Source organism: Erinaceus europaeus, chromosome 12 (genome assembly GCF_950295315.1).
Source record: "Erinaceus europaeus chromosome 12, mEriEur2.1, whole genome shotgun sequence".
In the NCBI taxonomy this organism is placed as follows: Eukaryota; Metazoa; Chordata; class Mammalia; order Eulipotyphla; family Erinaceidae; genus Erinaceus; species Erinaceus europaeus.
In genome coordinates this window covers 33,023,888-33,043,521 of record NC_080173.1, presented here as the reverse complement: position 1 = coordinate 33,043,521, position 19,634 = coordinate 33,023,888, and the positions used below count along the sequence as shown (strand labels likewise).

General features: G+C 39.2%; 1 protein-coding gene across 2 annotated transcripts in view; it reads right to left on the bottom strand.

Moving 5' to 3' along the window:
* The window catches only part of DENND6A (DENN domain containing 6A), an 86,468-nt gene that overhangs the window by 4,873 nt on the left and 61,961 nt on the right, over positions 1-19,634 (bottom strand). For both annotated transcript variants that reach the window (XM_060203065.1, XM_060203066.1), the window contains exons 13-18: positions 6,798-6,863; positions 6,651-6,715; positions 4,890-4,979; positions 1,236-1,289; positions 1,002-1,111; positions 520-622 (exon numbers count right to left, since the gene is read on the bottom strand). In XM_060203065.1, the coding sequence (XP_060059048.1) occupies positions 520-622; positions 1,002-1,111; positions 1,236-1,289; positions 4,890-4,979; positions 6,651-6,715; positions 6,798-6,863 (488 nt within the window). The remainder of the gene's footprint in view (positions 1-519; positions 623-1,001; positions 1,112-1,235; positions 1,290-4,889; positions 4,980-6,650; positions 6,716-6,797; positions 6,864-19,634) is intronic.

Below are 19,634 nucleotides of genomic sequence, written 5' to 3'. Positions count from 1 at the left end.
GAAATAATGCAGGCACTGAACCTCAGTAATAAGCCTTGTGACAAAAAATAAAAGTAAAAATAAAGTCCATTATCCATATAAAGCACCCACACGGTCTATGGTACATAGAACATGACTTACAAAAGTTAACTATTTCTGTTTGTAAAGTAGTGGATTTGGGTATAATCCACCAGATTCTTTTTTTTTTTTTAATATTCATTTATTCCCTTTTGTTGCCCTTGTTTCATTGTTGTTGTTATTGATGTTGTCATTGTCAGATAGGACAGAGAGAAATGGGGAGAGAAGGGAAAGACAGGGGGAGAGAAAGAGAGATACCTGAGACCTGCTTCACTGCTTGTGAAGCGTCTCCCCTGCAGGTGGGGAGCCGGGGACTCAAACTAGGATCCTTAAGCCAGTCCTTGCATTTTGTGCCACCTTAGCTTAACCTGCTGTCCTACCACCCAAATCCCAATCCACCAGATTCTAAAGGATAGTTCTTTCAGCATTGCTAGTCATCACATAAACATGCTATTTTCAAACCTCTTCACAAAGAGCTTCCAGATGGAGTGCCTCCAATTTCTGGGTCATTTCCTTCCGCCGAGTCTTAAACCAACCATCAAAATTTGGAGATTTTAGAAAATGCCTATTTAAAGTAATTAAAAAAAAAAGTTTGATTATGACTTTCTTTTGTGCCTTTTCAACTCATGGCTTGGAGAGCCATATAAAAAATGAAATTTTGGAAAGAATACAAACCTTCCATGACTAAAAGAATATAAATTTACATTCATTTTTTGTTTTATTTTGTTTAAAAATCAAGCTCCACCCTGGGTCTATGCTCCCAGAGGGCTAGAGAATGGGAAAGCTATCATGGGAGGGGGTGGGTTATGGAGATTGGGTGGTGGGAATTGTGTGGAGTTGTACCCCTCCTACCTTATGTTTTTGTTCATTAATCCTTCCTTAAATAAAAAATTTAAAAAAAAAATCAAGCTCCTCAGATGGGAAGAAAGAAAAGAGAGACTGACCGGTAAAGTCCAATCCAATCGCCTTTTATTCTGGACGTCAACTGAGGTCCTGTTTTCTCAAGTGTTCTCATAAATTCTTCTGGGAGGAACTGTCTCAACTGGGGTGGACTCTAAAAACAAAAACAAACAAAAAACCCACAAAACTATTTTTAATAATTAGAAATAGCTAATTACCACTAATTAGAAGCTAATTACCACTATATAATGCAAATAGAAATTTAAATATAGTTATACCTTCCATGGAGAAATACTTTTTTTCAAAGGCATCAGGCTTGCCACGTATCTTTCCTAAAACCAAAAGGAAAAAAAAAAGTTAATTGATCTTAATTATCCTTTCCCAGAGAAACTTAAACAATGCTTAAGCAGTCCAACTAAAAGTAATAGGTTTTACAAAGCAAGGGCACAGAAAAGGTGAAACATATATAAAACCCTTAACCTCACTACAGTGCACAAAGACCCAGGTTCAAGCCCCTGGTCCCCACCTGCGGGGAAGGGGGGGACTTCAAGAGTGGTGAAGCAGGGTTGGAGGTGTCTCTCTGTCTCTCTTGCTCTCTATTTCTACCCCCCTCAATTTCTCTGTCTCTCTCCAATAATAAGTAAATAAAAATTAAAAAAAAAAAACAACCTTGGCCTATGCCTGCAGGTACAGGGTCAGTAGTGGGATGAGACGGAAGGAATTAGAGAGTGGTAGAGGGGCCCAATGTCCTACATTGAAGGGAAAGGGCACTTTGGTGGTAGGTGAGTTGTTCTGGCACATATTTCAGGGAGATGTGAAATGTACCCCTGAGACAAAAGCTTTCTAAATGTTTCAAGAGAAATGGGTTTCCAAGTTTTCCATTATGTGTTTTCAATGGGCATTAATTCTGCCATCACGCCCCATGATTATATATAGAAAAATTTAGAGCAGTTGGGGAAGTAGTGCAGTGGATAAAGTTTTGGACTTTCAAGAATGAGGTCCCAAGTTTGAATTCTTGCAGTGCATATAACTGAATGATATAGTTCTCTTCTTCTTTCTCTCCTATATAAATATTCTAAATATTTTTAAATTTTTATTTATTTATTTATTGGATACAGAGAGAAGTTAAAAGGAAAAGGGAAGACAAAGAGGGAGACAGAGACACCTGCAGTATTGCTTCACCACTTGTTAAGCTTCCCTCTCTACAGGTAGGGACCAGAGGCTTATAACAAAGCATTGCAAAGTGTGTGCTCAACCAGATGTGCCACCACCTGGCCCAGATAAATAAAATCTTAAACAAAAAAGAAAAGAAAACTTTATTTATTTATTTAAATTATCTTTATTTATTGGATAGAGACAGTCAGAAATTGAGAAGGGGAGAGAGAGTGGGAAATGGAGAGGGAGAGAGACACCTACAGCCATGCTTCACTAATTGTGAAACTTGCCCCCTGCAGGTAGGGACTAGGGGCTCAAACTGGGTCCCTTATACATAATAACATGTGCCCTTAACCAGGTGCACCATCTCCCGGTCCCAAAAAGAACTCAGATCTTTGCATATGGCAACATGTGCACTAGACAAGGTGCACCACTTCCCAGCTCCCTGAGAAGTCAGATTTTCCTTGGCTTGCTGAGGGGGTCTCATGCATACTTGATTTCATCACTCTGGGCTAACTTTTTCAGCTAGACAGACAGATAGACAGACATAGACCACAGCAATGGAGCTTTCCCCAGCGCTGTCTTACTTTGTTGGGTGTGTCAAGAGTTTGAACTTGGACTAAGTACATGGTAAGGCAAGCATTCTACCAGGTAAACTATCTTACCTGTCCCAAGAAGTCAGATTTCCAGTAAAATTTTAACTATTTCTTAAATAGTTCAAGGAACTACATATTTTCTTGATTAATAATTAACCATATTAACTGCTCCAGAAAATATACTCAATACTTTACATGCATGATTTCTTTTAGATAGAGACAGAGAAGTAGAATGAGTAAGTGAAAGAGACCAGAGCACCAAGCTTCCTTTAGTGTGGTAGGGACAAGGGTTGAAGCTGGAAGGGCACATAGCAAAGCAGAGAACTATCCACATGAGATATTCTGCCCCCCCCACTTTTTTTTTTTTTTTTTTAAATCAGAGCACTGGGAGGCTTTGGATTATAGTGTTACTGGGGGTTGAACCTGCTGGGACCTTGAAGCCTTGGGCATGAAAGTCTTTTTGCATAACCATTATGCTATCTCCCCAGCCTGCATGATCTCTTTTGAGCTGCCATTATATTAAATTTCAAAAGACTAAGCCGGACCAAAGAGAGCTCACTCTATAGGACACATATTGTGCCATGAATTCTGCAGGTTCAAGCTCCAGTGCCAAATGAGAGGTGCTACAGTATGGAAGGAAGCTTCAGTGCTATGATGTCCTCTCTGCATCTGTATCTGAATGAAAATGCGGCCTGGGAGTAGTGAAATTTAAAAGTGCAAGGGCCCAGCTTGGAAAAACAAAACAAGCAACAACAACAATAAGAAAAACTAAACTAAGCAACTTGTCTAAGGCCACATGTCTTGAACTTGAATTCAAATCAACTTGACTTCAACCCATGCTCTTAGATACTACAGTTTAGTTAATTTACTTAAAATAATGTCTCTGTGTGGAGTTGTACCCCTCTTGCCCTATGGTTTTGTCAGTGTTTTCTTTTTATAAATAAAATTTTAAAAAATGTAAGTCTCAAAACTGAATTTAAAACTGACATTTAAACTCCAAAGACTACTTCCAACATGTTAGTAAAGATCTCCATATTATCCTATATAATATTCAGATAGGGTACATTAAAAACTACAGGGAGGGGAGTTGGGCGGTAGTGCAGCGGGTTAAGCACACATGGTGCAAAGCGTTAATGGACGGATGCATAAGGATCCGGGTTCGAGCCACCCCCTCCCCACCTGCAGGGGAGTCGCTTCACAGGCAGTGAAGCAGGTCTGCAGGTGTCTATCTTTCTCTCCCCCTCTCTGTCTTCCCCTCCTCTCTCCATTTCTCTCTGCCCTATCCAACAATGATGACATCAATAACAACAATAATAACTACAACAATAAATCAACAAGGGCAACAAAAAGGAATAAATAAATAAAAATTAAAAAAGATTTATTAAAAAAAAAAACTACAGGGAGGGCTGGGAAGAGAATGTGTCTATTACACAAATGACTTTCATGACTAACGTTCTGAGCTCTCAGGTTCAAACCTTTGACTTCTATAAACCAGAGCTGAACAATATACTGGCAAAGACAAAAACAAACACGAAAAACTACAGTGAGTGAGAGCAAGAGCAAGAGCAAGAGTGAGACCACAGCACTGTAGCTTCCTTCCATGCAGTGGGGACCAGGTTTGAACCAGAGTGCCTGGGTCACACACATGGCAAAGCAGTACACTAAGTGGGGGTTTCGTGTTTTTTTGTTTTTTTTTTGCCAGCCCTGGACTAAGGAAGAAGTTAATAAACAAGACAAAAAAGGTCCCTGTTTTGGATTCACAATCTCATGGATATGATATCAAAAGTATTCAATAAAATAATTACAACAGAAACTCTAGAATAATCATTTTTAAAGGTACAAAAAATAAAGTTTTTATATTTCATGACAATTATCTCATTTAAAATTTAAACCAACATTTAAAATAATTTGGGGAAGTGTAGGATTAGCTATATTTTATAGATATAGAAATTGAGGTCAAAAAAAAAAAAAAAAGAAATTGAGGTCAGAGAAAAGTAACTTACCAAAGTAACACAATAAAAGAATATAGAATCCAGGTCTCTTGAAAAAATTTTTAATTTTAAATCATTTAACACATGAGCAAGCAAAACATACAATGTAAGATAAAGTTTTGGATGGGAAAAGCAATCATATACCTTTAGATTAAATGATTAAATTAAGTAAATCTGTGTGTTAACTTACTAAAGGAATAATGAAGCTTTGTGTCAGTTCCAAAAAATAACGTCTGAGAATGACGCTTTGAGCCTCAGAAGGACGTTTCTGTTGTACACCCTTAAAAAGGAAACAATGAAAACCTACATTCTAGTGTCAAGAAATAGGAAGCAATGGGTAACTATAGAAGTTCAACTGAATATACATATTTTAATATAAATAAAATATAAATACAATTTTTACATATTTTACTTTTGGTAAATATGCATATTTTTTACTTAACACACACACACACAAAACCCTCTGAAACTCATTTTGAAGTAATTTAATCTGAAGCTCAATGTGCAATATCTTGTGAAACAAATACTAACAGCAAAACATAGATATATATTCAACCCATACTTGCATATGTAACTTCAAAATGAAGGCTATTCTTATTTCATACTTAGTATTAATTATTTACATGTCCCCAAAAATGCCAATTAACTCCTACCATTAAATACCCATAAGCTACCTCAATGTAGCGTCCATAACCATTAAAAATTTTTTTAAATAGTTATTTATTCATTTTCCCTTTTTGTTGCCCTTGTTATTTTTTATTGTACTTATTGTTATTGATATCTTCATTGTTGGATAGGACAGAGAGAAATGGAGAAAGGAGGGGAAAACAGAGAGGGGCAGAGAAAGATAGACACCTGCAGACCTGCTTCACCGCCAGTGAAGCAACTCCCCTGCAGGTGGGGAGCCTTAAGCCAGTCCTTGTGTTTTGCACCACCTGCAGTTAACCGCTGCGCTACAGTTTTTTTCCTCCAGACTTATCCTGGGAGCTTGGTGCTGGCATTATGAATCCACTGCTTCTGGCGCCATTTTTTTCTCTCTCTTTTTATTGAGTAGGACAGAGAAATTGAGGGGGTAGGGGAGACAGAGAGGGAGAGAAAGATAGACACCTGCAGATTTGCTTCACTGCTTGTGAAGCTTTCCCCTTACAGATGGGGAGCCAGGGGTTTGAATTGGGATCCTTGAGCGGGTCCTTGGGCTTTCTACAATGTGCACTTAACCAATGCACCACTGCCCAACCCCCAGAGTTCATGACATTTTTTTAAGGTTCTTTTTTTTTTTTTGGTTATCGTTTTTATTTATTTATTTTCCCTTTTTTGTTGCCCTTGTTTTTATTGTTGTTGTAGTTATTATTATTGTTGTTATATAGGACAGAGAGAAATGGAGTGAGGAGGGGAAGACAGTGGGGGGAGAGAAAGACACCTGCAGACCTGCTTCACTGCTTGTGAAGTGACTCCCCTGCAGGTGGGGAGCAGGGGTCTCGAACCTGGATCTTTATGCCAGTCCTTGCTCTTTGCACCACGTGTGCTTAACCCGCTGTTACTGCCCTATTCCCCAGTTCATAACATTTTTATTGTAACTCCCACATTTCTAGGAATATCAGCACTAGTTCATAGCTGCAGTCACATATTTCAAGGCTATTATTGTCACTTTATTCTGATTTTTTTGAAGCTTTGGTTCATATTATTATAACTATATATATATATATAGCATACATAGAGATAAAACTAGTTATTTTCTAACTGGATATGGTATCCTGGAACAAGAAATTTATTTTGAAAATGGTAGTTCATGAGAGAGACAGAGAAATTGAGAGTTCAGAGCACCACTCTTGTGTATGTAGTACTGGGGACTGAAACGAGGGCCTCACATATGCAAATCCTATACTCTATATGCTAAGCCACCTCCCCAAGAATCAAGAAATTTAAATTAATAGTATGAACAAATAATTACCTTTTGTAATTGTTTTATGATCTCTTCATCTCTATTTAGATATGCCTTATAAGATGTATAAACTCCTAAGAAGTAAAGAAAATAGGTAAACAGGAAGACCCACGTGCCCAGAAAAGTATACATTGTGAAATTAATAAAAGTCAATACCAGGTTTAGAATCCAAAGTCTTCAGGTTTTTCAATTTTTTCACCTTAACTTGCTTAGGAATTTCACCTAAAACAAAACAAAACATACATCGCTAACATTCTTAGAGGGTTTGGGAAATAGTGTCATTGGTAGCACAATAAAACTTTTGAGGATGACAGAGGACCTAGTGGGGGTTGTACTGTTTTGTGGAAAACTGAGAAATGTTATGCATGTATAAACTATTAAAAAAAATTTAAGTTGAATCCCACCTGTAGGGGGAGTCACTTGACAAGCTGTGAAGCTGGTCTTCAGGTATCTGTCTCTCCCTCTCTGTCTTCCCTTCCCCTCTCAATTTCTCTTTAGCCTATCCAACAAAAATAAAATAAAATGAAATGAAAACTGGCCGCCAGGAGCACAGGATTCATAGTGCTGGCACCGAGCCCCAGTGATAACACTGGAAGGAAAAAAAAAACCTTTCACCTGTGAAGCACCAGAATATGTGAGTCTATTTTTGTTATGATTCAAAAGACTGCTAAAGTCTCACTTTTTAATTCTTCCTCTTTCAGCAAAGGAATATACCCTACATTCAATGTCATTCTTCCAGCAAAGCATACTTGGCATACTCCCTGTATCACACAGCACAGTATTACATATCCCAAAACAAATCATATTTATCCATACTGAAACAGAGAGCTACAGCTTAATTTCCTCTTAATTTAACCTGTGAATGGGCAGGTACCTCTGCCCTGGTTCAAATCACTACAGTTTTAAAAGATATCCATAGAAGTAAATGATTTTGGGGAGTCGGGCTATAGCACAGCGGGTTAAGCGCAGGTGGTGCAAAGTGCAAGGACCGGCATAAAGCTCCCGGTTCGAGCCCCGGCTCCCCACCTGCAGGGGAGTCGCTTCACAGGGAGTGAAGCAGGTCTGCAGGTGTCTATCTTTCTCTCCCCCTCTCTGTCTTCCCCTCCTCTCTCCATTTCTCTCTGTCCTATCCAACAACGACAACAACAATAATAACTACAACAATAAAAAAACAAGGGCAAAAAAAAAAGGAATAAATAAGTAAATAAATATTTAAAAAAAGAAAAGATGTTGACTTTAAAAAATAAATAATAATTTTTTAAAAAGTAAATGATTTTAGGATTATTAATAGCACCAATAATTCCCATTACAACAGTTGCTGCTACAACTTTAACTGCTATTGACCTATTCAATACGTAGCAAACACTGCATCAGATGAATGAGTATTTTCAAAATACTACCTCTGAGATGTTAGCGCAAATGATAATTGATCAAGAAGCTCTTTAAAAATTTTTTTTAATATTTATTTATTCCCTTTTGTTGCCCTTGTTTTATTGTTCTAGTTATTATTGATGTCGTTGTTGTTGGATAGGACAGAGAGAAATGGACAGAGATGGGGAAGACAGAAAGGGGGAGAGAAAGATAGACACCTGCACACTTGCTTCACTACCTGTGAAGTGACTCCTTTGCAGGTGGGGAGCCAGGGGCTCGAACAGGGATCTTTACGCTGGTCCTTGCGCTTTGTGCCATGTGCGATTAACCCGCTGCAGTACCGCCTGACTCCCCAAGAAACTCTTTTTATTGCCACCAGGGTTATTGTTGGGGCTCGGTGCTGGCATTACTCCCACCAGCCATTTTTTCCTTTCTATTTTGGATTAACCTTCCCAGGTTCAACCCTTGTCCCTACCACACTAAAGGAAGCTTGGTGCTCTGGTCTCTTTCACTTAAGCATTTTACTTCTCTGTCTCTAAAAGAAATCATGCATGTAAAATATTGAGTATATTTTCTGGAGCAGTTAATACGGTTAATTATTAATCAAGAAAATATGTAGTTCCTTGAACTATCTATGAAATAGTTAAAATTTCACTGGAAATCTGACTTCTTGGGACAGGTAAGATAGTTTACATGGTAGGATGCTTGCCTTACCATGTACTTAGTCCAAGTTCAAATCCTTGACACAACAACGTACAGGACAGAGAGAAATCTGGGGGTGGGGGGAGGAGTCACAGGTGGTGGTGCACCTGATTAAGTGCATACAGTATAGTGCACAAGGACTCAGGTTCAAGCCCCTGGCCCCCACCTGCAGGGGGAAAGTGAAGCTTGGGTCCTTGCACATGGTAATGTGTTTGCTTAACTGGTGCATGACCACCCAGCCCCCATCAACAAATTCTACAGAGACTTGATGCCCTTGAGGCTGAAGCCTCCTGGTTGAGAGAACACTAGCAGGCTTTGTGAATGAGCAGTAAGTTAAGCTGTGACATGGAATATCAGTCTACGAGTATTACCCAAATTCACTTCAATTATTCCTAGTCTAGGGAAGATGTTCAGAGGCACCTTCATGGGGCGTATAATTTTACAGACTGAAGTCTGAAACAAGAAATATGACAATCAATAATTTAGATGATCTGGTATTATGGTTAAATTGGTGGTTTACTGGACTAAATTTCCACATATTGGTATTGTTAAGAGCATATTTGTTACTCTTTCTGCCTTTTAAAAATAGTTTTACTATTCCTCTGCAAACTCCTTGCAAGAACACCACAAGCTTTTATTGCAGGACTTCAACATCTTGGATATGGCATGATCACCACCTAGGAATCACCTGAGTTCAGGGCTATCTGATTTCTGCTCCTGGCCTCCAGAGCTATTTGGCTGTATCTGGGTTTAAACACAGATAAACACAGCAACAGATCTCCACATTAATAGAAAGCCTTTATCTAATACTCCATTTAAAGTCCGCACCTTTGGGACAAGGTCAGGGCTTTCAGAGTAAACCCTAGTAACACGGAGCCAGACAGCAGTGCAACTGGTTAAGTGTATACACTTGAGTGCACAAGGACCCAGGTTCAAGCCCCTGGTCCCCACATACAGGGGGGAGGTTTCACAAGTGGTGAAGCAGAACAGCAGTTGTCTCTCTGTCCTTCCCTCTCTACCTCCTCCTTTCCTCTCAAATTCTCTGTCTCTATCCAATTAAAAAAATAAACCATAAAACTCTAGTAACTCAGAAGGCTGGCCTATTCACCTATACCCATAAAGATTCTGTGTCTCTGTCCATTCTTATACAAAAAGTTGGGATATGTTGGGAATATGTGATTCATTATGCCTGTTACTTGTCAAGAGTCCACAAAGAGGACATCAGGACCATGTGAGCAAGCTTAGCATTAGCATACAATGAAACAATGCAAAATGAAGACTGTAATAACTTGAGATCAGAAGCTACATAAGAGGCGACTTACAGAAGTAAATCTCTCTTGGAAAGATGCTTTCTGGGAAAGAACACTTGGGAAGCTGCTGGAGAATGGACCTATGATGGAAGCTGCTGTTAGGACTTGTGCTCTTTCACCGATTCTCAGTGTAATGTAGTTTTATTTATCAGTCCTAAGACATGACTGTCAAGCTGCTATTGCAGTTTCCAAGAACCTAATAAAACTGCTGTTTTTACTATCCAAACCTCTGTGGTTTGTTTATAAGAGAGACTCTAGGATCTTTCCCTGGAACCAACATAAGCCAGAGATAAGCAGAAAACAATTTTATTAAGTATTTGTATTTCACCGGAATTTATTTTTTTGCCTCCAGGGTTATCGCTGGGGCTCGGTGCCTGTACTACAAATCCATTGATCCTGGAGGACATTTTTGTTGCCCTCACTGTTAATATTGTTGTTGGATAAGACAAAGAGAAATCAAGAGAAGAGGGGAAGATAGAGAGGAGGAAAGAAAGATAGACACCTGCAGACCTGCTTCACTGCTTGTGAAGTAACCCCCCCTTCAGGTGGGGAACTGGGGCCTCAAACCAGGATCCTTATGCCAATCCTTGCTCTTCATGTCATGTGCACTTAACTCGCTGTGCTATCGCCCGTACCCCTTTCACTGGAATTTTATAAGGTTAATAATCTACTGACTTAAGGTTGCTGTAGCTAAAGTATTCTCTTAAGAAAAGGAGATGGAACAAAAGGATTGCTCTGGCATATGCCTTGCTAGGAACTGAACTTTAGCACACCATGCTTGAGAGTTCAACATATTTTATCTATTGTGCTATACCTCCTGGGTTGCAGAGCTAAAGTATTTCTAACATCAATTAATACTGAAAGTTTATTCCTGGTACTTTACAACTGAATCAAGGGAACACTGGATTATAATTGCATTATAGAAACAGTTTGTGTAAATTATGTAACATGGCTATTTGATCTTGTTTTATTGGAAATAGAGAAAGTGAGAGAAGAATGAGATAGGGAGATGGCCAGACTACTATACCACTTACAAAGCAGGTAACACGTGTGCTCACTGTAACACTGTAATGTGTGCTGAACCAGATGAGCCACTGCCCACCCACCCCCATTTGATCTTTTGTATCTGTCATTACTTAAAATTTTCCATTTATTTATTTATTTATTTATTCTTCTTTCCTTCTTTTTTTTAAACCAGAGTATTGCTCAGCTCGAGCCTCGGGTGTAAAAACCTTCTACATAGCCATTATGTTATCACTCCAACCCTTAAAAATGTCCTTTTATTGACTCTTAATTTAAAATTTTTATATCATATACATTAAACAGAAATTTCACATGGCAATTATGATTAACATACTTTAAGACTAAGTGGAACTGAAAGCAACTCCTAAATTGGTATGCTGATATTCAACGATTTTCCTGACACTTCCCCAAGTTCTACTTTTGTGTTGTAGGGGCTTGCACTGCCACTGGGTGGTGATAGTGCATGCCTCAGCCACCCATCTGGGCTACAAATGGACAAGGCTCCTGAGCTTCTGTGAATAACTTGTGTAACATATACTAGCCCTGGTTTTTCTTTTTCAATTCCAATATCATTTTATTGAAGAAATGTTGATTTACAGGGCTTTTATTGTCACATGGTACATAGTCTTGGTTTTTGAAGTCAAGCTAAGCTACAATCTAAACAACCCTTTCAATTGGCAGAAACGTGTTCCAAGAGGAAAACTGGTTGAAATGAATGCAGCCTAGAATGTTCTCAGCTGTGACAACAGACTGTGAACACAAACTGACAGGGACTCATAGGTTATACAGGTTCCTGTGTTAAATATGAATATATACAGTCACTGGATCAGATTGAAGGGGTAAACAGTTAACTATATTAATGTATTTCCTTCGAGTTTGGGAGCTACTCTCTGCCCTGATCCAACTTTTTAGTCCTATTCTCAACTCTGACACCATCTTCCCAGACAATATTTTTAGTCCACCTACATGTTAGCTATTAAGCTAAAGCAAAAATTACCAAAGTCATGGGCCCTTAAGAACATACCTGAAATAGATTTCTTAGCTTCTTTTCACCCTAAAACCTCTATTCCTACTTTTTTTTTTTTGGTTCCTGTTTTTAAACATTTTGTTCTGCTTTATATCTTTTTTAAATATTTTGTTTATTAATGAGAGGGATAGGAAAAGCAAGAGAGAGAGCGAGAGAGCAAGAGAGTGAGAGAGGGAAAAGGGAAGGGAAGGGAAGGGAAGGGAAGGGAAGGGAAGGGAAGGGAAGAGAAGGGAAGGAAAGAAGAGGGAAAAAGAGGGAAAGAAAAGGAGAGAACCAGACTTTATATTCTGGTACATGTGCTGCCAAGATTGAACTCAGGACCTCATGCTTGAGAGTTCAATATTTGTTGTTGTTGTTTTGTTTTTTATAAAAAGGAAACACTGACAAAACCATAGGATAAGAGAGGTACAACTCCACACAATTCCCACCACCAGAACTCCGTATCCCATCCCCTCCTGATAGCTTTGCTATTCTTTAACCCTCTGGGAGTATGGACCCAAGGTTATTGTGGGATGCAGAAGGTAGAAGGTCTGGCTTCTGTAATTGCTTCCCCGCTAAACATGGGTGTTGATGTTTTATCTACTGCGCCACCTCCCAGACCACTTCTGCTTTATATCTTACCACCTTTTAGCTACTAAGTTGCAGGTGCTACATTTCATCAATTCCCTGGGCAGATGACCTCACCAGTGTGTCCCAGAACCTCACCTCTCCAGAGCCCTACTCCACTAGGGAAAGATAGAAACAGGCTGGGGACATGGATTGAATTGCCAACACCCATGTCTAGCAGAGAAGCAATTATAGAAGCCCACCTTCTGTACCCCATAAAGGTCCATAATCCCAGAAGGTTAAATGTTAGGGGAAGATGACCAGAGGGCTCTGAAATCCAATTCCATCAGGACCCGAAGAGAAAAAAAGAGGATGGGGGGAGAAAGAAAGGACACTCAAAAATAGTAGGTGTGACTTAGAAAGGAAGAGAAGGCAGAGCCATAGAAAAATTGGCATATGGGGCCGGGTGGTGGCGCACCTGGTTGAGTGCACATGGACCTCGGATCGAAGCCCCGGTCCTCATCTGTAGGGGGAAAGATTTGCAAGTGGTGAAGTTGTGCTGCAGGTGTCTGTCTCTTACCCTCGCTATCACCTCCTCCCTCTCAATTTCTGGCTGTCTCTATCCAATAAATAAAGCTAATAAAAATTTTTAAAAAAAGAAAAATGGATATATATATATATATGCAGCTAGATAGTTAGTCTTCCTCTTTTTCTTTTCTTTAAATCTTTTTTTCTTTTTTAAAAAATATTTATTTATTTATTCCCTCTTGCTGCCTTTGTTGGTTTATTGTTATAGTTATTGTTATTCATATCGTTGTTGTTGGCTAGGACAGAGAGAAATGGAGAGAGGAAGGGAAGACAGAGGGGGAGAGAAAAATAGACACCTGCATACCTGCTTCAATGCTTGTCAAGCGACTCCCCCACATGTGGGGAGCCAGTGGATCGACCGGGATCCTTATGCTGGTCCTTATGCTTTGCACCACCTACGCTACCACCCGAGTCCCAGCAGTCTTCTTCTTTTTCCTTACCCACATTTCCTCTCTCTCCTCTCTCCCTCTCTCTCTTTCTGTCTTGCATAAGAGCTGAAAAATAATCTAGAGATTATATAATTCAAGACTCAAAATATTTTGGTTTAAAACCCATTTTCCCTTATAGAATTAAAACATGCTATATACTATTTTATCTGAGATATTAGTTAATTAGTAGATAAGAGCCATCACTGAAAAATAACTATGGTTGATCAAAATTTATTTGAATCAACAACATGTCCTACTAACAACAGCAATTACAAAATGGTATCATATTCAATGCTCCTTAACTTCTTTTCCCCTTTCCCTAGTAAAGGCAGATCTGTTACGGCAAAGAGTAATTTAAAATGTACACTGCACTTGTTTTGATTTTACCAAAGTCTTTCTTTTGGAAGGGTAGACATATATCCATCTGGATGTTAGGCCGATATTAACATCAGGATAAATTTTTATAAGTTCCCTAACTCGAAAGTTTCCAAATAGAAGTTTCATTGAGAAGAAGGTACTGTAGTTCAGAATATGTATTTATTTATTTATTGGATAGACAGAGAGTAATTGAGAGGGGAGATAGAGAAGAAGAAAAAAAGACATCTGCAGGAAATCAGGCGGTAGCATAGCAGGTTAAATGCACGTGGCGCTAAGCACAACTGGCAAAGTTGGAGCCCCCAGCTCCCCATCTGTAGGGGTGTAGCTTCACAGGCGGTGAAGCAGGTCTGCAGGTGTCTATCTTTCTCTCCCCCTCTCTGTCTTCCCCTCCTTTCTCCATTTCTCTGTGTCCTATCCAACAACGATGACATCAATAACAACAACAGTAATAATCACAACAATAAAACAAGGGCAACAAAAGGGAATAAATAAATTAATTAAAAATAAATAATAATAAAAAGACATCTGCAGCCCTATTTCACTACTTACAAAGCTTTCCCAGGGTCTTTGAGCATGGTAACATGTGCTCTCATCCAAATGTGACACCACCCAGTCCCTTAGCTCCGAATCTTTATGTCATAGTAAAGCCATCATCATATATAGAAAACAATGATACAACTCTTCATCTGCACTATTCCAGTCTTTAGGTTCATGATTACTCAACAACTTTTTTGGCTTTATATGTTAACTCTCTTTTCAGCTACCAGGTTCCAGATGCCACCATGATGCCAACCTGATTTCCCTGAACAGACAGACAACCCCACCAATGTGTCTTGGAGCCCTGCTTCCCCAGAGCCCTGCCCCACTAGGTAAAGAGAAAGCAGGCTGGGAGTATGGATCTGTTGGGAAATTGTGAGCATGTGGTTGAGCTTGACAGGGCTTGATTTGAGGGAACATCCATCCTCTCCCTGTCCCCCAAAGCACCCTACATTCCTGCTACTAATGGCCCATCCCTTTATTATTTACATATCAATCTCTTGCCTAGTTTTACAAATGATTAAAGGTCTCCTTCCTAAATCCCTGCAGGGTATTGCTAATCTCCGCCTTTTGAATCCCTAGCAACGGTTGCTAGGAAGGTTCTATCTTTCCAGCCCCTCTCCTAACTATGTATGGATGGTGAAGCCACTTCCTGGGTCTGGTTTGGCTCTTCAGAATCCTGTCGGAGGGGAGAAGGGGGGGCGGGCGTGCAGGGGGAGGTGACCCCGGCCATTGCGTTTTTGGCTTCATGTGGTTTTAACCAGGTGCCTACACGCCAGACTCTGGGGTGCACATATGAATAAAGATTTGTATTGCTACCACCACAAACTTGGTTCCTGGGTTATCTCTCGCTCCCGTGACGCTAGCCCAACATGGATCGACTTGTCAACGCCCATTTTCAGTGGGGAAGCAATTACAGAAGCCAGACCTTCAACCTTCTGCACCCCATAATGAACCTGGGTCCATAGTCCCAGAGGGATAAAGAATAAGAAAGTTATCAGGGGAGGGGATGGGCTACAGAGTTCTGATGATGGGAACTGTGTGGAGTTGTACCCCTCTTACCCTACGGTTTTGTCAATGTTTCTTTTTTATAAATAAAAAATTAGAAATTAAAAAAAAATAAAAACAATGATGGATGATGGGCAGGGGTAGATAGCACAGTGGTTATGCAATGAGACTCTCATGCCTGAGGCTCCAAAGTCCCAGGTTCAATCCCCCACACCACCATAAACCAGAGTGGGGAAAAAAAAAAAAAAGGATTCCTTCCAAAAGGAGGTGATGAAGAACCAGATAAGATGTTGGGGATTGAACTCAGGACATCATGAATTAGAGTTCAATGCTCTACCCACTTCCCAGATCTCAAGGAGGTAATATTTAAGTAGTCTCACAAGAAAAATAAAAAGTTCTCCTGGGGGGTGGAGGGAAGAGCTTTTAGGGAAAAAAAAAAAAAATCAAATCCAGAATTCTACAAAACATTTTGCTTAGAGTTGCAGGTAATGATAAGGGTAAAAAATAGCCATCATTTAGTCCGTATTTATGCCAGATTCTGGTCTAGAAACACCATAAAAATCATCACATATGCTCATCACAATAAAAGTATACTTTATCATGCCCATTTCTCAGATGAAGAGAGTAAATAAATGAACTTAATTGGCACTTACCTGGAAACTACCGATACCAGTTATTTATTGCCAACAACCATTCTGACCACTCAATGCCCTTTTTAGACAGGTAGATAAATAGACACAAATGAATATCATGTCCAAGTACACTCAGGATATAAAACAAGGAAGTTCTTGAGGCTGGGCACATTCAGTTGAGTATCCATGTTACAGTATGCAAGGACTTGGGTTCAAGCCTATGGTTTCCATCTGCAGGGAAAAAGCTTCACAAGTGAAGCTGTGCTGCAGGTTTCTCCCTTTCCTTCTCTATATCTCCCCCTTTCCTCCCTCTCAATTTCTTTCTGTCCTACAAACAAACAAACAAACAAACAAATAAAATAAGTGGCCCAGGAGATAAAGCATCAGCTTCTCAACCATGAGATCCTGAGTTCAATTCCTGGCAGCATATGTACCAGAGTGATATCTGGTTCTCTCTTTCTCTCTTATGAATAAATAAATAAATTAAAAATAAATAAATAAGAAATAAAAAAGTAAAGAAAGAAACAAGTCAGTTCAATTCCAGAACCTTACTCTTAACTACTAAACTATAAAGAGAAATGCAGAACATGCTAAACAGGGACAGGAGACGGGTTAACCAAACTTGTAGTAATAAAAAGTAACAATAACTAACAAAATTGTGAATAGGAACCATCATACACTGCTAGATCACTTTGGGAAACAGTCTGGCAGTTTCTTAATAATGCAGATTTCTCAATCCATGCTACTTTAATAATTTTATGCAAAAGTTCTATTATATCCCAACAGAAAGACAATTTTCATTGGAAAAAGACAGTAAGCAGTAGTGTAGTGTAGTGTGTAGTCTATTATACCATAAATAATCAGTCTAGATTAATAGGAGAAAATTATGAAGGTAAAAGTCGGATTAAATTAAGAGTCAAGAAAGCTTTTCAGGGGCTGGGTGGTGGTATACTTGGTTGAGCGCACATGTCACCATGTACAAAGAACTGGGTTCAAGCCCCCAGTCCCTACCTGAGGAGGAAGTTTCACAAGTGGTGAAGCAGTGCTGCAGATGTCTCTCTCTCTCTCTCCCCCTCTCTATCTCCCCTTCCATTTCATTTCTGTGTTTATAAATAAAACATTTAAAAATATTTATTTACCTACTCCTTTTTGTTGCCCTTGTTGTTTTTTATTGTTAGTTATTATTGTTGTTATTGATGTCATCATTGTTGTTGGATAGGACAGAGAGAAATAGAGAGGAGAGGAAGACAGGAGAGAAAGACAGACACCTGCAGACCTGCTTCACCACCTGTGAAGCGACCCCCCTGTAGGTGGGGAGCTGGGATCTCCAACCGGGATCCTTACCTGGTTCTTGCATGTGCTTAACCTACTGCGCTACCGCCCAACTCCCAAATAAAACATTTTTAAAAAGAAGGAAATCTTTTCATAGTGAACACTTTGAAAAATCAATAATCAGCCATTGAAATAGCTCAATTGATAGGACTCTCATGCTTGAGGCTCTTGGTTTGAGACCTAGTACTGCATGTACTGGAGTGGTGTTTGCACTCTCTTCTCCCCACATTAATGTGAAACTCCTTATAGCTATCTAACATGAAATAAATAGAAATTTATTAGTTTTTATAAAAGATTTTATTTATTTATTAATGAGAAAGATAGGAGAAGAGAGAAAGAACAGACATCACTTTGGCACATGTGCTGTGGGGGATCAAACTCAGGAACTCATGGTTGGGAGTCCAAAGTCTTATCACTGCGCCACCTCCCGGACCACATAAATAGAAATGGTTAAAAGAATCATCAGGTGGTCCAGGAGGTGGCGCAGTGATAAAGCTTTGGACTCTTAAGCATGAGGTCCTGAGTTCGATGCCAGGCAGCATATGTGCCAGAATGATGTCTGGTTCTTTCTCTCTCCTCCTATCTTTCTCATTAATAAATAAATAAAATCTTTTTTAAAAAATCATCAGAAAGGATACTAATGATATAAGGGGCATTTACAGTTTATAGTTTACAGTTACATTTGTAGTTCTCACATCATACAATTATTATTATTTAAAAATTTTTTAAAAATATTTATTTATTTACTTTCCCTTTTGTTGCCCTTGTTTTTTACTGTTGTTGTAGTTATTACTGTTGTTATTGATGTCGTCGTTGTTGGATAGGACAGAGAAATGGAGAGAGGAGGGGAAGACAGAGACAAGAGAAAGATAGACATCTGCAGACCTGGTTCACCGCCTGTGAAGTGACTCCCCTGCAGGTGGGGAGCTGGGCTTTAACCAGGATCCTTATGCCGGTCCTTGTGCTTTGCACCACGTGTGCTTAACCTGCTATGCTACCTCCCGATTCCCACATTACACAATTATTAACAAATATTATTGGATGAAGAAGGATGAATATGGGATGATCTCACTCTCGGGCAGAAGTTGAAAAACAAGATCAGAAGAGAAAACAGAAGTAGAACCTGAACTGGAATTGGCGTATTGCACCAAAGTAAAAAACTCTGGGGTGGGTGTGGGGGAAAATACAGGTCCAAAAACGATGACAGAGGATCTAGTAGGGATTGTATTGTTATGTGGAAAACTGGAAAATGTTATTCATGTACAAACTATTGTATTTACTGTAAATAAAATGAATGTAAAACATTAATTTCCCAATAAAGAAATTAAAATATATATATTATTAGATGAGTGAGATAGCACAGTGGTTATACAAAAAACTTTCATGCCAGAAGGTCTGAGATCCCAGATTAAATTCCTAACACTACTGTAAGGCAGAACTGAGCAGTACACTAGTTAAAAGAAAAAGTAGCCAGACCTTCCACCTTTTGCACCTCATAATGAACCTGGGTCCACACTCCCAGAGGGATAAAGAATAGGAAAACTATCAGGGGAGGGGATGAGATACGGAGTTCTGGTGGTGGGAATTGTGTGGAGTTGTACCCCTCTTATCCTATGGTTTTTGTCAGTGTTTCCTTTTTATAAATAAAAATTAAAAAGAAAAAGAAAAAAGAAACATGAAAATAAGTTAATAAATTAGTTAATAAAATAAGTTAATAAAAAAAGTTCTCAGATGCCGAGGGATAAGCTTTGCTTCAACTGGTAGAGCACAAACTTTATCAATGTGAGGATCCAGGTTTGACACTCTGGCCATCACATCAAAGCACTATGCTAAGGGAAAGTTTCATAAGAAGTGGATCAGTGTTGTGGTATTTCTCTGCCTTTCATACTCTATTTGAAAGAGAGAAAGAGACAGACACACAGAGAGAAAGACAGGTTTCACCAGGAGCAGTGGAATTGTACAAGTGTGAACCTCCTGTGAAGTCTTGGCAGGGAAACAAAGAAAGAAAGAAAGAGAGAGGAGAAAGAAAGAGAGAAAGAAAAAGGAAAAAGCTAGTGTGTCCAGCTCAAGTATTTGGCCTGGCCTCTAGCACACTGGAGGAAGCTTCAGCT